Source organism: Chrysemys picta, chromosome 7 (assembly GCF_011386835.1).
Source record: "Chrysemys picta bellii isolate R12L10 chromosome 7, ASM1138683v2, whole genome shotgun sequence".
NCBI classification, from domain to species: Eukaryota; Metazoa; Chordata; order Testudines; family Emydidae; genus Chrysemys; species Chrysemys picta.
This window is the reverse complement of record NC_088797.1, coordinates 79,402,058-79,419,877: the sequence shown is the minus strand read 5'-3', so window position 1 is coordinate 79,419,877 and position 17,820 is coordinate 79,402,058. Positions and strand designations below refer to the sequence as shown.

At 36.9% G+C, this 17,820-nt stretch overlaps 1 protein-coding gene across 14 annotated transcripts in view; it reads left to right on the top strand.

Moving 5' to 3' along the window:
* Window positions 1-17,546, top strand: part of SLC16A9 (solute carrier family 16 member 9) — a 35,769-nt gene extending 18,223 nt beyond the window's left edge. For 12 of the 14 annotated variants that reach the window (XM_065551867.1, XM_065551865.1, XM_024101171.3 and 9 more), the window contains 4 exons: window positions 11,222-11,365; window positions 12,759-12,854; window positions 15,105-16,016; window positions 16,397-17,546. In XM_065551867.1, coding sequence (XP_065407939.1) covers window positions 11,222-11,365; window positions 12,759-12,854; window positions 15,105-16,016; window positions 16,397-16,575 — 1,331 coding nt within the window. In that variant the 3' untranslated portion in view covers window positions 16,576-17,546. The remainder of the gene's footprint in view (window positions 1-11,221; window positions 11,366-12,758; window positions 12,855-15,104; window positions 16,017-16,396) is intronic. The other 2 variants (XM_042854741.2, XM_065551869.1) reach the window with 1 other exon arrangement.
* Window positions 17,547-17,820: the final 274 nt, after the last annotated feature.

Sequence of the window (17,820 nt, the reverse complement as noted above, 5' to 3'; positions counted from 1 at the left end):
CTAATCCTTCCCTCATTTCCTGCCAGCCATTAAATCCTTTAATCCCTCTAACTCGGTACAAAACAAATCACCAGTACTACATTTTACAGAAAGTTGAAATTTCTGTGACATCATAAAATAAATGGGAAAGAGATCTTGTAATGCACGTTACCATTGAATAATCTAGTACTCTTTTAACATTTAATTCTTTAAAAAAAACAAACCAAACCCCTGTTTATCGGTATTCTGAGTGTTTTTACTCTTTTCAGAGCAGGAAGAGAACGCTGCCTGCTTAATGGCCCTTCTTATATTTTATACTTTGAACATATAATAATAAGAGTTTTACAAAGTGCAGTATACACAAATATTTGATTGAAAACAAATTGTTTACCCCAGTGTTCCAGAAATTGAAATCCCAATGCCTTGGCATTTTCCACTGGTCATTCAGACTGCATATAAATATTTTCCAGAAAAGGCCATAACTTATAAAAAGGAAGAATTAGAATGCTCCTGAAGTGCTAAAGTGTCATGGTTTGCTGGGACAGAGCAGACGTACACTCATGTCTGTTGGGCATAATATCGGATGAGATGATTACTTTTGTAGTCTGAAAAAAGGTAGTTTCTTGTACCTTGTCAGGACCTGACAATAATCTCGTAATCAATTTTGATTAGGCAAAATGTTAAATCATTTGAATCAATGATTTAACAGAACACTAAGGGGTCAAAATCTGTTCCTGGATTAAGCTGGCAAAAAATGGGCATTCCTGGTATATATCTGAGGGCAAAATTTAGCCCATGGGTTGAAATTCAAGCTTCCTGCATCAAGTCTGACTACACTGGTGTTGTGCAGGGAACTAAATAGAGATCAGGAGAATGAAATTCACATCTGTGCTTCTGAGTGTATGTGCACATGAGAGATGAATGTCATGGAACTGGAATACAATCACAACTTCTCGTGCCCCCTACATGGGAGCTCAGTACCTCTCCTTTCTCCCCAGTGCAAGGATCATACATGGCTTAGGCAGCACAGAAGACCTTGTATGGGCCCTGGGGTAAATGTCACCATTAATAAGGAGAAATGTTTATTTCCTAATGTATTATCTTCATTAAATAGCAGTTCATTTAACAGTTGCACTTACCACTAGTAAGCTCATAAAAAGTTATGGCACTTAAATTGTTTGTTTATTAATTAACAGTTTAATAATTTATAAATTATTCATTTAAGTAGTTTCAGTGTATTAACACATTAGGGTTACACTTTCTATCTGACCCATAGCAGGCTTATTTCTTATTATTTCTACAAACGGTTTTCAAAGCAACATCTTCAAGTGCCACTTTGCCAGCACTTTTGCACTAACATTTGCATATTACTTATGTTAATGACAAATTTCTCATTTAGTTACTACTTTCATGTGTTTTTGGTGTTCTTAACATACCATACTGCTTGGGGACTTCCTCATTTATAGAGAGAATGAGAACCAGCATCTATTATCATTTACACTGGTGTAATTCTGGTGTAGCTCCATTGATGGTCATGAGATTGTAGTACACCAATGTAAATGAGATAAGAATGTGTGTGTTTTTCAGACTGGCACAAGAAACAAGTATTTTTAAAGAGCAATATCCATGTATTCTTTTTTTCTCATAGTTTCAGTGTTTTCAAAAATCTAAATTTCAGACCTGCCGATTATGGTGAGTTTTAACTCCTTCACCTCATTACAGAGGATCTGTACAATGCCCTGCACATTTCATGAGACTCATGTAAAGAGCTGAACTGGGAATCAAGTACCACTTAGGGCCTTGTGCAGCACCCTCTTTATTGAGGTGAATTTCACATTAGCCTAGTTTCCCACTTGTGCCATCTCAACTATAATCCTGAAAACATCGTTAAGGCAATGTCTCATGTCAGTACTGTTAAAATAAGGGAGTCTTTCATTTTGTGGCATCATTGCATAGCTTAGTCATAACCTCCCTTTTCATGCTCAGCTTAGAAATTGTGGGCAAGTCAAGAAAAGGGTTTATAAAATCTTCTATATTTAAATGTGACGCTCAAACCGTGCAATAAAGCTATTGTTAATTCTGTGCATGTTTATTTTTATAGCTGAAGGAAATGCAGAAGGAAATTATTCTTGTTTTTGAATTCAGTTGACTGACAGGGATATAATATATTAATCTCAGTAAGGGGGGCAAAATGTCATTTTTACCCAGTTCTAGCAATTTAGGGTATTGTGAATGTCTGTTAAAAAATGAGAATTTTAATTATGTTCCTAAATGCCCCTCTTTTAAAGAAAACACTTTTAAATTTTAATATGCACTTGGTATACAAACCAAAATTAAATCAGAACCATGCACTATACTAAAATAAACCAATCTCACTCCTCCCCCAAAACAAACAAACAAAAAACCCACCCACTAGCTGAGCCTGTTCAATGTTGCATTGTAGCATTTTATAGATGACATCACAGCATCCTGCAGTGCCAGAGACAACTAGAATACTTCTTTTTTTTTTTTAAATTGGAAGAGGAATAAGGAGACTATAAAGTTGCTTTAAAATCCAATATAAATTAAATCAAGGTAAACTTGTGTGGAATTCTCTTAGTGGTTTGAGGTATAAAGTACATAACTTTACCATTGTGTTACATTTCACAACATATTTTTACAATTTTTATTTTGTAGAACATCTTTCAATGAGTACAGATTTAAGGCCAAATCTTGCATGTATACAGCTCCAACTGTAGTCAGTGGAAGCTATAAATGGACATCTGAGAACAGAACTTGGCCCAAAGTTTTGTCATTTTAAGATTAACAGATTCTTTTCAAATAGGTTTTGAATGAAAAGTCTATTAATTGGTCACAAGTAGGTTGCTTTCCAGTGTGAAAGGGCTTCTGGAACTGATGTGCTTACCCAAGAGGAAGCATTGGGAAGTGTTCTTTCAAAGCTGTAGAGACCTGTTAGTTCCAGAGAAACATCTTAATATGCAAAAGTCTCACTAGAAATAAAAATGGCTTAACTTTTGCATAAGCTGGCTAGATACCATGCTGGCACTGCATCCTCATTAAACAGGTTCAAGCAGGTATTAATTACTAGGGTGGGTCAGATTGATTACTATCTTCATTAAAGAAAGAATGGTGAAAAAATCTTTCTCGTATCATCTTCCAGGGTGGATTTAATTAAATCAAATTGATTTAAATCATGATTTAAATCACTAGTCAGGACTCAATTTAATGACTGATTTCTACATAAAAGTGCATTCTTGTTGGTTGTTACAACCTTAATACTTGTTCTTCACAACTCAGAGAGAGATGTAGGCTTCATTTTTAGAAGGTACACACTATACATTTTTAAAGTGATTTATTTTGAAAACTTTTCAGATTAGTTTTACAGCTATATCAGAAAATGAATGATATTTCATTTACCAAGATAGTTCACCTCCCAATGACTTCATAAATATCTCTAATTCAACAGGTTAGTCATTAATATTTGGAGGATTTTCTTGCCAGGCTGTATTAGGAGGAAAACATCACCAGACAGACATTTAAATTGTTTTATTTAACTAAACATTATGTATTCTGGATTTTTTTCTTCAACAGCAAACATATAATATTTTAACAAAACAAGCCTATGAATTTTTGAATTTAGTTAAACATTCAAGTTTTTTAAAATCAAGTTTGTTTTCGTTAAATTTTTTTTAACTAAAATAGTTAAATGAAATATATATAAAAAAAAAAAACACAAAAATTAAATTGACTATGTCAGCTAGGTCAACATGAGAAACTTAAACTATTAGCTTCTGCACCTAACCTAGTCATTTTCACCTTCATTTTCCTGTTTGTTCATAATCTGGAAAAGAAAAACACAGTTTCCTGCTTTTTCAGGTCCCAAACGATTTTGCAATTTGGAATGAATTAGTCCAAAGGAAGAAAATATACTTTCTACACTGGCAGAAGAAGCTACTGCTCTTAAAAAAGTGAGATTATCACTTCAACAGTCTCTGAATCCAAGTGCTTAAGTGACTTCCCCCAGTTCACTGGTGTGACTTTCTTTAAAACATCATCAGCAAAAATATATTTCTTGAGTGGTTCACCCTTAGCTCTGAAGTTTATTATAGTTGATATTATGGAGGGATGATTGCTGGATGTCCATGTCATAGCCAACTCCTCTTCTTCAGCAGTTAAGGTTTGACCCTGGTACCGAGTATTGAGAATATTTGCAAGAAAATGAGCTGGAGATTGTGCTTGTCCCATTCGGTTTTTTTAGTGCTTGTAATTTAACTCGGTCATTGCGTATTTCTCTTTTTAAGATCTCACTCAGTTCCTTCCAGATTTCAACAGCGTCAGCAATAAAACAGCTATTTCCCTGCATTTTGTTCAAGGCTACAGAAATAGGCTTCAGGGTACTCTGCATGTGTTCAACATTTCTCTTATGCCCAATGTTGAGAACTTTTGGCTGTGACAGTGCCATCTATTTTTTTTTACAATTTTGTTCACAAACTGTCATCAGATTAGACCAGTTTGTGATATAGTGCTCAAAACAGTCCACTACTGAGTTCCATCGCACATCTTGTGGGAGAGTTAGCTTGGTTCCTCCCACGTTTTTCAGAGCAGCTGCTGCAAAGTGGTTGTTACGGAAGTATTTTGCAATTTCAACAACATTAGCCTTTATTTCTAGAACACTGAAGTCTGACGCTAGGAGGTGCTTCAAATGAGCACTGCAACCATAAGTTATTCGCTTGGGACTCCCTTCACTCTCTTCTAAATTTCTTCTCATCTTGGATACATTTGCAGCATTGTCTGTGACCAAGCTGCGTACTAGACATTTGAATTTTTTTTCACAGTTTGTTATAGCTGTTACTGCTACTTCATGTAAGTATTCTGCTGTGTGTGCATTTCCTGATGTATCAATTGTTTCTGTAAGGAAGACATTCCCTTCTTCTGTTGTCAAACAAGCACATACAACAGGATCATTGTGGACATTGCTCCACCCATCAAGACTCAGGTTAACAATTTTACCCCCTAGAGCAGTGGTTCCCAAACTTGTTCCGCTGCTCGTGCAGGGAAAGCCCCTGGCAGGCCGGGCCAGTTTGTGTACCTGCCGCGTCTGCAGGTTCGGCTGATCGCGGCTCCCAGTGGCCGCTGCTCCAGGCCAATGGGAGCTGCTCAATTTCTCTTTCATACACTTTATCCAGCAATTTGCCTGAGACATCTGCTCTGATGGGTGGCCTGTATCCTGGTCTTAATGACTGAACCATGTTAATGAAATGTGGGTTCTCAATCATACGGAAAGGAGAGTTTGTTGCATAAACAAACTGGGCAATTTTTTCATCAATTACCTCTTTTTGTAATCTGCTGGTTCTTATCACAAATTTATCTATTGTTGTTTCTGGAGGGATTGAGATTTTTTGTGTGTGTGTGCTCTACAGGTGATATACAGTGGCTACGTGACATACATGATGTGACTGAAACACTATCATTGGCAGATAACTCTGAAACTATAGAAAATGATGGTGATCTTGAAGCTGGATAGTCTTCAGAATCCTGTATGTTGAGGATGGATTCTCTGAAACAAAATAAGTCAATGGAGTTATTTAATTATTATTACCATACTGCTCATTTAGTATTACTCATTGCATTTACTGACACTCTACTACTTTAAAGGTGAAATTGTAAAAGGAAGATCTGCCTATTTCAGCTATTTATTTTTTATCACAACTGCATCTAAAATGATAGTACCATAGAGTAACAACTATATTTTTTGCTTAAACATGAGAATTCAAGAATAGTCTAGAAGGAAGACAGGCAGTCCTTAAGAAAGAAGTATGAAATAAAAAAGTTTACCAACCTGAAGATCCTGCAGGTTCAGACATGTTCCTTTCATCATCTTCAACATGGCTTCCTACTGAGAGGGAACACTTCTCATGATGTTTCATTCGGGCACGAGGCCTTGCATTTCTTTGTTGCACTTTCTGCATTTTGCACACATGCCTGTCTTACCCACAGGTAGAGGAACTTCATTAAAATATTCCCAAACTGGGTCTCTTTTACAGCCTGCTGCAATTATAGGTTTTCCCTTCTAGTGAGAGAATGGTATGGTAGATTTCAAATCAGTGAAGGCTACACTCAGAAAGACCTCAAGATTTCTGGAATATGCTATTCAAATAGTTTCACTTTTGTTTCTACTGCCTGTCCCTCCCTTCTCACATTTATCCCCAGACTTCTTCTCCTTGTTCAGATCTATTCCGCCCCCAACAATCTTCTATTCATTGACCTTTTTGAAACGTTGCCCTTTTAGAGTAGTGTGACCAGATGTCCTGATTTTGGGATCTTTTTCTTATATAGGCTCCTATTAACCCCCACCCCCATCCTGATTTTTCACACTTGCTGTCTGATCATCCTATTTTAGAGAGAGGTAAGGGATTGACTCTGTGTACACAAATGTGCAGAGGGACAATAGGGTTGAGGTCTGTTATTTCTCACCTCTCTATATTTATTTATTTAAAAACATTTTTGCTGTTAACAAGCATATTATCTCTGGAGACAAATCCACCGTTTGAGAACTGCAAAACTCAGCATCTCTGGTGGTATCTTCTAGATTGCGCACCGAGTCTCATTGGGTAGATAGGTTATTTAGGCTAATCTTTCTATACAGAAGCCCCTGGAACCCCATAATATTGGGTCCCTAATCCATGAACGATTGGAACTCATTTACAAAACTTTTCTTAAATATTACATGAATATATTGTCTCATACTATATAATTAGAATTTATCATCCCTATTCCATGATGAGATACATTATAGCTCAAAGATAGTTTTAATTAAGATATCTTTACATAGGTTTTTACCTCAAAACATTTTATCAAAAAAATCGGATTTAAATTTAAAAAAAAAAATCATTGATTTTTTTTTTAATCCACCCTGATTTCTGCTAAATCATCACAAACAAGAAATAACAATTTGAGAAAGTGAAGTGAGGGAGATGTTAGTACTGATGGTCTGCAAAGCAGGGTGAAGCCCTGATGCCTGTGAAGAAGAATTGTCTAGGGACCCCTGGACTGAAGCATCTGCCTTGCAAAGAATGTGTCCGCAGTGGTCAAAAGATCTACGGTAAGTAGTAGTGTCTTGTGAAAGTGGAGCTTTATGGCCACATGGCTGCCTTGCAGATCTCTGATGTGGCTTTTTGCCTTAGAGTTAGCTATAGGTGATTTACGGTCCTTAATAATTTGGATGGAAAGAAATAAAAAAGTGAGGAACATTTTCTTATTTCTGTGTGAGGCAGATATTTATAAATCTTCTGACATCAAGCTTATGCCAGAGATTGTCTTGCAGATGTTTAGCAAATGTGAGGAAGTAATTACTACTTAAGAACCATGGAGAGATTACTTTACTGAAGGAATGAGTTTGTCTGAGAATTATTTTATTCTGGTGAAGGCTGCTGTGTGACTCTTCCATGGAGAGTACTGTTATCTTTGAAACTCTCCTGTCAAAGATAATGGCTACCAGAAATCATATTTTTATTGACAGAAAGTAGATATCTTATGTGCAAGGCCTTGAAGACAGAAAAGGAAGAAGCCCATAAAAACCAAGTTTAAATCCCATTCCAGAAAGATGGATAATCTAGGAGATTGACCAGTTTAACTGCTCTCTGAAATGTGAGAATTTGGGAATGTGAAGTATTAAAAGATTCAGCATATAAATTTAGAACACTCCTGAAAAATGGACCTTTAAGGAATAGGCTCCTAAATCTAGGGCCACAGCATCTTGCAGAAATTGTAGAATATTTGACATGTCTGTATCTTCAGGCTTCACTTTCTTTTCCTGTACTAAGTTTTTGAGATAAATGATTTCCTGGAAGCCTATAGTCAGGGCCGGCTCTAGGCACCAGCATTCCAAGCATGTGCTTGGGGCAGCACTTTTCAATGGACGGCACTCCGTTTGTTTTTTGTGTGTGGTTTTTTGTTTGTTTGTTTTGTTTTGCTTGGAGTGGCAAAAAACCTGGAGCTGGTCCTGCCTATAGTATTTGAATTATTTTTAGAGAATATCATGCTTCTATTAGAATCTCCTTGTTCAGGATCCCATAAAGTTAGAGTCAAAGGTATTGGGTCCTTTGAGACAGGATGTCGACTTACTGGGAGAGAGAGACAGACATTCTGAGCTATGGACGTCCGTATGAGGTCTGAGTACAGTAACTGTCAGTTTTATTTGTGGACCCTCTTTTGAGTGAGGGGTGGCAGAGGGAATTTATAAAGAAGAAGTTATGTCTCCCAATGTGAGCGTCTGTTTTCAGCAAGAGCCTTGGGGTCCCTTTTAAATAGTTACTCTGGCATTCCTTCTGCTGGTAAATAGGTTCATCACTGGAATACCACATATCTTTGTCACAAGGAAGCAAGATAATGCATTGATAATGCAGCTATGGGATGTTTTTTCCTCGGGGGAGTGGGGAGGAAGGGGCAACAATGGTCTCTGTTCCTCCACCATTGGTTTCGTTCCTCACCTTCAACCCTATTTTGGAATGAAACATATTTCAGTGGGGCAGGTTGGATGTGGCTCTTTCTGGACCCTATCAAAGCTGCTCATGATGGGGTCCAAAGGAGATAACAGATTATGAGAGAGTAGTATGAGGCAGCACTTTGCACAGTGTTGCATGTTTTGACTTCTTGCTGGCATGGGAGCAAAGGGCCAAACTTACTGCTTCAACTCTGATCCCCTGCTTGGTAACTTGTTGAATTGCCACTGACCCACCAAGCCATACTGGAAAGTTTTGTAAGAAGGATGTCCTGGAATTTGGAGATTTCCTTCATAGAAAGAGGAGGAAGGAAAAGGAAGTGCTATTTCTTTTGTTCACAGTGTACTGACCAAGAAATAGAGAATGAAAAAGAGTACAGATTCCTCTGCTCAATGGAATTATCACTGCCTAATGTTTTTAATGTAGCAGAACTTCTTATGTAACACACAGACATCCTGTGTAGTTGTTTTTAAATCTTGTGGTTTTAAGAAACATACCAATTTTAATTTGCCAGTCTAGTAATTAATTTCAAGAATCACCAGCAACCTAACACTTCAAGCACTTGCCCTCACTAATTGCACTGCAGAACTTTCATCCTCACAATATGCTGATTGTTGCCTTGCCCCTTGACAAGCAGCAAGGTTGAACTTCCAACTAGCTTCCTTACCTCTTCTAAAATCAAAATAACCAGCCTCCAGAATCAAGCTTCTGGTTTCCTTCACTAACTCTTTCTCCCTTATCCCTTGCCTGGATAGAGCCATAATGTAAACCACCTTGAAGAGTCCTAAAACTAACAACTCCTGTAGAAGCAAAAGCTCTGACCTGCTTTTCACTTGACCTATGGTTCCCTTCAGCTGCCAGATCTGTACTCCATCCCAGCCTCCTTCCCAGAACTGCTTGTGCCTGTGCCAGTACTGCTGCTAACCGTACTAAAAGCCTGTCTCACATTCCCAGTTCCCACCTTCACTAATTTGCAACTGCTGTTTACCTTATGTTACCCACCTTGCCTTAATGCCCATCTTCTGGGAATTTCTCATGTTTTCCCTTAACATAAGCATGACCAACTTGACAAATGTCATCTAGTACAGTAGTAATCTACCATACTGCCATCTTCTATATTGTACTTCTAGAGAATTGCAATTAGATATGGGCTAGATCCAAATATCCTTTAACTCTGAAGTCTGATCTTCTCAAATGGCTACTGGCTCTAAAACTTGCCAGTCTAAAAACCTGGTTCTGAAGACTTCCAAACTTAGGAATTTCAGATACGAGTTTGAATTTTGCAGCTCAAGGCCGCTGCTAGTTACAAGTATTATTATTACTCTGGTAAGCTTATGATCACACATGCAGGTTCTTTTTATTGCTTTTAATATGTTTTCTTTGTAATGCTTTCAGCTTAAGAATAAACGTGCTGACTTAGAAAGAGCCGTGTGGTAACTTACAACTATGGGGAAATAACCTGTTTTGTAGCCTCTGATGAGAAAGCAAAGCACAGTCTGCCTTGCTGGTGAACTCCATTCAGCAGGGAACTGTGCTGCCTGGATAAACCCTGGTCAGGGAGAGATGTGTGTCTCTACCCAAGAAAGGTGACAGCCGAGAAACCAGGAGCCTAAAGTGGTTGCCCTTGCTGGGCCATAGAAGGAAAAGGCCAGTGCAATTTCCCTGAACTGTGCCAGCCCCTGCCTCTCATTTAATAAAAAAAAAAAAAAAAAAAAAAAGCTCTGTTCTGTAGCCTCGTCTTCTACGGGAAAGATGAGGGAGACGTGTGGGAAAAGGAGGCTTATTTAGTGGGACTTATTAGAGGTGTATCGTGATGCCACTAGGAATTATTTCAGATACTTGCATATGACTCTGTTTTGCATTCTGTATTTCCCTGCCTTACTCATGTATCTGATTTTTAACTCCCTCTACTTTAATGTTCTACTTACTATATTATTTTTGAAATTAATGAAAAAAGAGCTCCTCTATGCTTCATGATCACTGTTCTAGACTAATTCAGCTACAATGCCCCACAGCTGTGGTCTACACTAAATCCCTCATGTTATGCCGGTTTTAAAATAAACATCAGAAAAGCTTTTTACAACAATCTCTTATCAAAATAGTCTATTTGTAGTCAGTCTTTCATTTCCTGAAAGATTTGGGAGAAAGGTAATTTAGAGTAGATGTTTTCTTAGTGTAAGCACCAGATGGCACTGTTGCCATGAATGTAAGGAAAAATTAATAATAGAGAGACAAGGTAAGATAATATCTTTTACTGGAACAACTTCTGTTGGTGAAAGAGACAAGCCCTTCAGGACCCTAAGAAGAGCTCTGTGTAGCACAAAAGCTTGTCCCTAATATCCTGGGACCAACATGGCTACAATAACACTGCAAAAAAAAAACAAAAACAGAACAAACCAGCTTGACGTTTTTAAATGTTATCCTATGTTGTTTTATGATTATAGCACCAGGCTTTTCTAAAATATCATTAAAGATGTAAAATAGAATGTTCATATTTTTCCAGTATCATTCAGTACTGTTTGAATGAAACTTGTCAAGAATGTATAATACATGCAAATGCAATGTGACATTGTAGGTTTATGATGTATTGTATTGAAGACTATAATACCACTGGGACCCTGAACAATTTTTAAGAACTACACCAAATATATTATTGGGGAAAAAAACCTTTGAGTTCTTTTTTATTGGGACTGATATTTAAAAGCTATTTTCTTTCTTCTCTTCCCTCACCTTCGCTGTAGGTCCTGTCTGTAGTGCATGTGTGTCTTCTTTCGGAGCAAGACCTGTGACAATCTTCAGTGGCTTTATGGTGGCTGGGGGCCTGATGATGAGCAGTTTTGCACCGAATATATATTTTCTGTTTTTTTCATATGGAATTATTGTTGGTAAGAAATTTCATTGTTGTTCATATTGCGACTAATCATTCAGAAACTAAATGTTGAATTTGTATAAAGTCTGTTTTTTTCAGAATAAGGACCAGATTCCGTAAATGCTTACTCATGCAAGCAGTTCTTACTTTAGGGCTGTGTGGGCACAGGGGTCTGCTGCACATTTGCAGTTGCAGGATTGAGGCCTTAGTTATCCAGATATAGAGAACTGTTTATTTTAAGAATTAATGGATTGTGTTACAATACTGTAAAATACAAGGAGTATGAAGGCTTTTGAGGACTCCTCAGAGGATTAGTCTAAAAACTAATGTGTTATTACCTTTCCTTGATATTGCTGATTGGTGGTAGAAGAAGGCAGAGATTGTCTATTACCCTACTTTCTTCAAGTTCTCTCCCATAGCTGTGAAGTTGTAAATTTGTAAGAATAAAAGCTTATAAGGAATCATGTAGTAGAAGGAGTAGTTGTTTATTAATTTTAGATAACAAACCAGAGATCATTAGCAAATAGTTATCTTATGTTTTCTTCATGTAACTGAATTGAAGTTACACTGATACACGAAATTGCAGTATTCCAACTAGCTAGCAACCAGCCACTCTGTTTGAAATAGTCTGATGTAGAGTAAAACAAAGGAAGGAAGCATTCCTATTTGATAATGGTTGGATTAGTATTATAATCTTAAACTACCTGGCACACAATTAGCCATCCTAGTAATTTGGAAAATCCGTCATTACAGCTGTTTGGATGGAAGCCAATGAAGCAGTAGTAATTGGTAGAGTATGTGATTCATATGGAAAACAGGAAGATTAATATTGAAGTTTCACATTTAGGCTCCTTTTATTGTAATAGTCTTGAAAAATGACTTTATCGTTTAAAAAATGGCAGGAGTAGCTTTAGACAGTCTGGCTATGTATGGCCAAAATTAAGGTAGTTGTGATATAGACTAAGAAAATATACAAAGAGCATTATTGGTCTTTGCGATTTGTTGGATCTGGAGGTACAGACCAACCGAATTTACGCCATGTGATTAAAAAGTATTGCTTGTGCTTTGAAAGTAAGTCTTTAAAATTCAGAAGTCTGGTGGTTTGTTGTTTGTTTCTGTTTTTAAATGTGGATAGAAAGATAAATTCATATTTATAAAAATGTATCTGATGTAAGGAAAAACAAACCATAAATGTAATTTGAGGGAAACAAGAATGTAGACCTAAGATTTTATTTATAAGTTGATCCTTCACATCCAATCTTTAATTATATTCATTAATGATACTGCTCTACATGTTTTAATTGAATGTTGTCAAGTATTAGCTAGTTCTTGAATTTTCTAAAAAAAGGTAAACTATGTATAGTTATACAGGATGCTTTACGCTTTGATAAACTTCCTATATTTATTAGGGCTTGGCTGTGGCTTATTATATACAGCAACAGTAACCATCACCTGTCAGTATTTTGATAAACGCAGAGGCCTTGCACTTGGTTTGATTTCAACAGGTATGTTTTTAAAATATTACAAATCTCTAGTTTATAAATTATTTGTCCTAAACTGCTTACTGCTGATATTAGTGACTAATGGAGAATCAGAAAGGATTAGTCAAAAATATCTTTAACAAAGCCAAAATTTGGGTCAGTAGTTGTTAGCAGTCTATATAGCTGTGAATGGTAGTGCAAAATAACAAAAATGATGCTCTAGAATAAAATGTAGCCCTTTGTTTATAATTAGAATTGCTGTTTATATAAGCTTATTAGGGGACAATTAGCAAAGCTGTAATTTAAATGGAACATTTTCTAGACATTGTTGGTTTTGACTTTTAAAAGGACACTGAAAAGTTTTTAAATTTTTTTTTAAAAGCTTGAAGTCAACAGCCCAAACCAAGCTACTTAAATATTTACATGGAAGGGATCCACCGAGTGTGGATCTCTTGAGACAGTTTGGCTCAGCCTCCTTCACAGCGCTGTCCCATCCATCCTCTGGTCTCCTGGAATTGTCCATCATCCTTACAGATAAGGGGTTGTAGACCGAGTAAGCCAGCATGGGAGTGGGCAGAGCAGGGTGTAGTTGAGAGTGCACATTGTCCCACCTCTGGCCCTGTGGGTTGCATTATCTTTTTCTCTGAGTCCCCTTCTGGAGCAGTTTTGCCCTGGTGTGGAGTCCTGCTGCATAGAGTCTAAATACTATCCCATCTCAGTGTCTTACTGTGGCAGGGCATGATCTGATCCATACTATTTTTTAATTTTGTCAAAGTTGTGGTTGTTTTTGGTGATCATGTCGTGTGGAAGACCGAATAATTCTGTGAATTTTTTTATGTCTAAATTTTTCCCGATGTGGTACAATAAAAAAATGTTCAGATTTATGTCATAGCTATGTAGAATTTAACACCCCCCCCCCCCAATTTAGAAATTGGTAGACTTTCTCCACCATATTATAACAAATTTACATGACAACGTCCCATTAACTTTATTCAAACAACCAGATTCAATACTGTATAGTAGTTGGAACGCCATTGACAGCAGTGAAGCTGCATTCACTTAAACCAAGGGCTGAATTTGGCTTGAAGATTTCTTATAAAATAGTTATTGTGGTAAGGCTGTATAAAACGATTGCTTGGCAGTTATTTGTGAATGTTGCCTTTGAATATTCATGCTTGTGGACGGCACCACTGGCCGCACTGCGCTATAGAACCCCTCTGGCTCCAGCCTCCTGTTCCTTCTGCAAAACCCCAGAGAAAAATTCTGAGAAAGATGGTTACCTGGTGTGCTTATGCTGAGTCCTTATTCATTTTTTAAAAAACACTGTATTTCAAGTTGATGACACCCTTTTAGTCATTCATTTCATACTTTATTCATATTGATATTTTAACTTGTATTAATCCTTGTTGACGTGATTACTTCCAGTATGTTTTTTTTCAGATAAATTGAAATGACAAGGGTTTTCATTCACTACAAGCATAGATTCAAAAAAAGAAAATTTAGTGTCAAAAGGCACAACTCCCTGGATTTACACTCTGATATCCCCAGCAAGCCAGACTGCCTAAACAGGCCAGTACCTGTGCTTTGCTTTGTCTCTGATGGCTGTGACCAGTGTATTGCCCACAATATAAGTTATCACACAGTTCCTTCTAAGCAAGCCCATTCATTCTTAAGGTAAAAACATTACAGAGAAGACCTATTAAAACAAGAAAAGAACCTACATATATGATAAAGTTTAGCAGAGGTCACCCCCCACTCCAGCCTAGGGCTCTGGTAGGTTTTATTCCCTCAAAACCCATAACTGGGTTTTCTGCATGGTTACAGGTTCATATTTGTCTTAAATCTGGAACTAGCACAATGGCTGTCCAGAGCAGCCATTTATTTATAGAGCTCGGGCTTTGGTCATGGTCTTCTGTAACAGGTAATCAGCAGACAAAGACTCTCTTCATGGTAATTTATTTGCATAGTGGGAATTGGGTAATTTTCATTAACCTCTTCCTAGGGATTCCCCAGGAAGTCTACTTAACACTTATTGTCCTAAAAGTCCATACTTGTCTGACACATTTTCAGTATATACTTTATAATTTCCAGATTTTGTATCTTTCATACAATCCTAGCCCAAGATAATACATACACTTAATATAATAGGGCAATTTCCTTAAAAGACCTTATCTGTCAGTTGTAGTTCACAGTCTCTTTAATATTAAAGCTTGCTATTGGAGAACTGAGGTAACCTCATGAAATAACTTACACTGATCTTATTTCCTTTTCTAGGTTCAAGTGTTGGACTTTTTATATACGCAGCATTACAAAGAGAACTCATTGAGCTATATGGACTAGATGGATGTTTGCTAATAGTTGGAGCATTATCTCTAAATATACTAGCATGTGGCAGTCTAATGAGACCTTTGGAGTTATCTGATTCCCCTTTGCCAGAAAAGTCATGCCTAGAAAAAGTTCCAGATCAATACTTGATTTACTACGAGAAAGAAAATGTTGAAGAAAATACAAGCATCCTAGAAAAGGGCTACTGTGAAGAAAAAAGTGTGAATAATATGTCCAGTCGTGATTGCAAACAGGACAGCATTTTAAATAAGAATGGATTAATATCAATACATGCAAAAGAGACAGACACTTATAAACAGAAAGTTGTAGAACAAACATACTTTTGCAAACAGCTTGCCAAGAAGAAATGGCAACTGTATTTAAACTACTGGGAAGAAACGTTGTTTCTGTTTAAAAACAAAGTATTCTCATCACTTTTTATTGCCATCTTACTTTTTGACATTGGTGGATTTCCTCCTTCACTGCTTATGGAAGATGTAGCAAGAAGTTCAAACATTAGTGAAGAAGAATATGTTATGCCTCTTATCTCCATTATAGGGATTATGACTGCAGTTGGCAAACTTGTTTTAGGAGTACTGGCAGATTTTAAATGGATTAATACTTTATACCTATATGTAATTACCTTAATAATGACAGGCGTGGCCTTGGTTGCAATTCCATTTGCCAAAAGTTACATTATGTTGGCAGTTCTTTCTGGAATTTTAGGTTTTCTCACTGGGAATTGGTCAATTTTTCCATATGTAACCACAAAGACTGTGGGAATTGAGAAACTGGCACATGCATATGGGATATTAATGTTCTTTGCTGGACTTGGAAATAGCCTTGGACCACCAATTGTTGGTAAGATATTGGATTAAGTAATGTCAAATTCTAATTGTTATAGATTCTGTTCAGTACCAAATTAAATGCATTTACACTGAAGTCCTTTCTAGTTAGTTGTGATGATAGTAGAATGATGAAATTAAAATATTTAGAAAGTTACAAACACATTTCTCTATAGCTGACTAGACTAATGTAAGGGGAATATAAACATGATGAAATATTACATGTTGTGCTAAACAGTTTTTAGATTATATTTGTTAGTTTGCATGTTTTATGGTTTAGTATATAATGTTGTAATGTTACATTTTTTTGTGAATTCAAATATGATGATTCTCAATACATTTCTGCTATATGTTCAGTAATTGCATATCATTGATCTAAGTTTTATTCTTTTTCAGGTTGGTTTTATGACTGGACACAGACATATGACATTGCATTCTGCTTTAGTGGACTTTGTGTTCTGCTGGGTGGATTTCTTCTGTTGGTGGCAGCTCTGCCATGCTGGGACAACTGTAATTATCAGGGTGCAAAGCCACCTCCAAATACTTACTCCTACACAGTTGCATCTAGTGTTTAAATGGCAGCTGGAAAACACTTCAATGCCTTTTTATACTATGTACTATATAACAAAATGTTTTAGTAATTTTTCCACTTATTTATGAAATACAAAAATCCTTTTACAAATAGAAAAAAATCCAATGATGCTTGACATTCATTTTTTTTTTTAAGAATGGTCTTGCTTTGTCTACTGTGGGTTTGTCTACACTACAATAAGAAACCTGTAGCACCGAGTCTCGGAGCCTGGGTCAGCTGACTTGGGCTGGGGGCATGGGCTAAAAATTGCAATGTAGATATTTTGGGAGTGGGCTGGAGCCTGGTCTCTGAGACCCACCCCCATCATGGGGTTTCAGAGCCCGGGCTTCAGTCTGAGCCTGAATGTGTGTCTACATTGCAAATTGCAGCCCTTCAACCCAAGTCCCATAAACCTGAGTCAGCTAGCCAGGGCCAGCCACAGCTGTGCCAACGCTCTCTTATTGCAGAGTAGCTGTACTCCATGTGTTCAGCCTCCATCTACTGTAACTTCCTTTCACCCAGTAATGGGGATATTCTGCTGTATTATCATCAGCTCTATTTTTGTTGTTGTTGTTTTATGAAAAAAAATCTTATGCTGTAGCAATTTGGAATATATTAGAAGGCCCTTTTCTTAATGGAAAAGGATGGCACTAATGTCTCCAATAGTTGTACAATGAGAGGCTTGAAAAAAATACCTTATCACCTAGAATGCAATACATTGATGAGGTGCTTATATCATGGTAAGGTAAATGTTTCCTTTTTTAAGGTTCCCCGCTTTACTGTAAAGTGCTAATGAGGAAAAACTTCTATTGTATAACTGAAGTAAACATTATGGTAAAACTTAACATTTTGCATACCACTGCAAACTAAGATGCTATGCTCCAAATATTTTGCTGCACACTTTTTGAAGTTTGTTCAAAAACTGTTGAACCAAAATCTTTCAAACCAAGGAATAAATATGATTTTTTGAAACCACCTTAAACTCTGACTCAGTTATGCAAGCGCTTCATCCTACATTGGATTGGAGCTGTGGGATCTCACCCCCAAGGACATGTTCCTAGGCACTTTCACTTATTCTTGTTCTATTATTTGAGTCTGGCTTTTCCAGGCCCTGTGCAGTGGGATCAAGTTCACCACCTTTCTGCAACCCAAATTCCCACTGAAGTCACTGCATGGTTTTAAATTCCTTAAGAAAAACAGATGCATAATTAAGAAATATTATTGTTAAACCGTTACACGAAGATTGGTT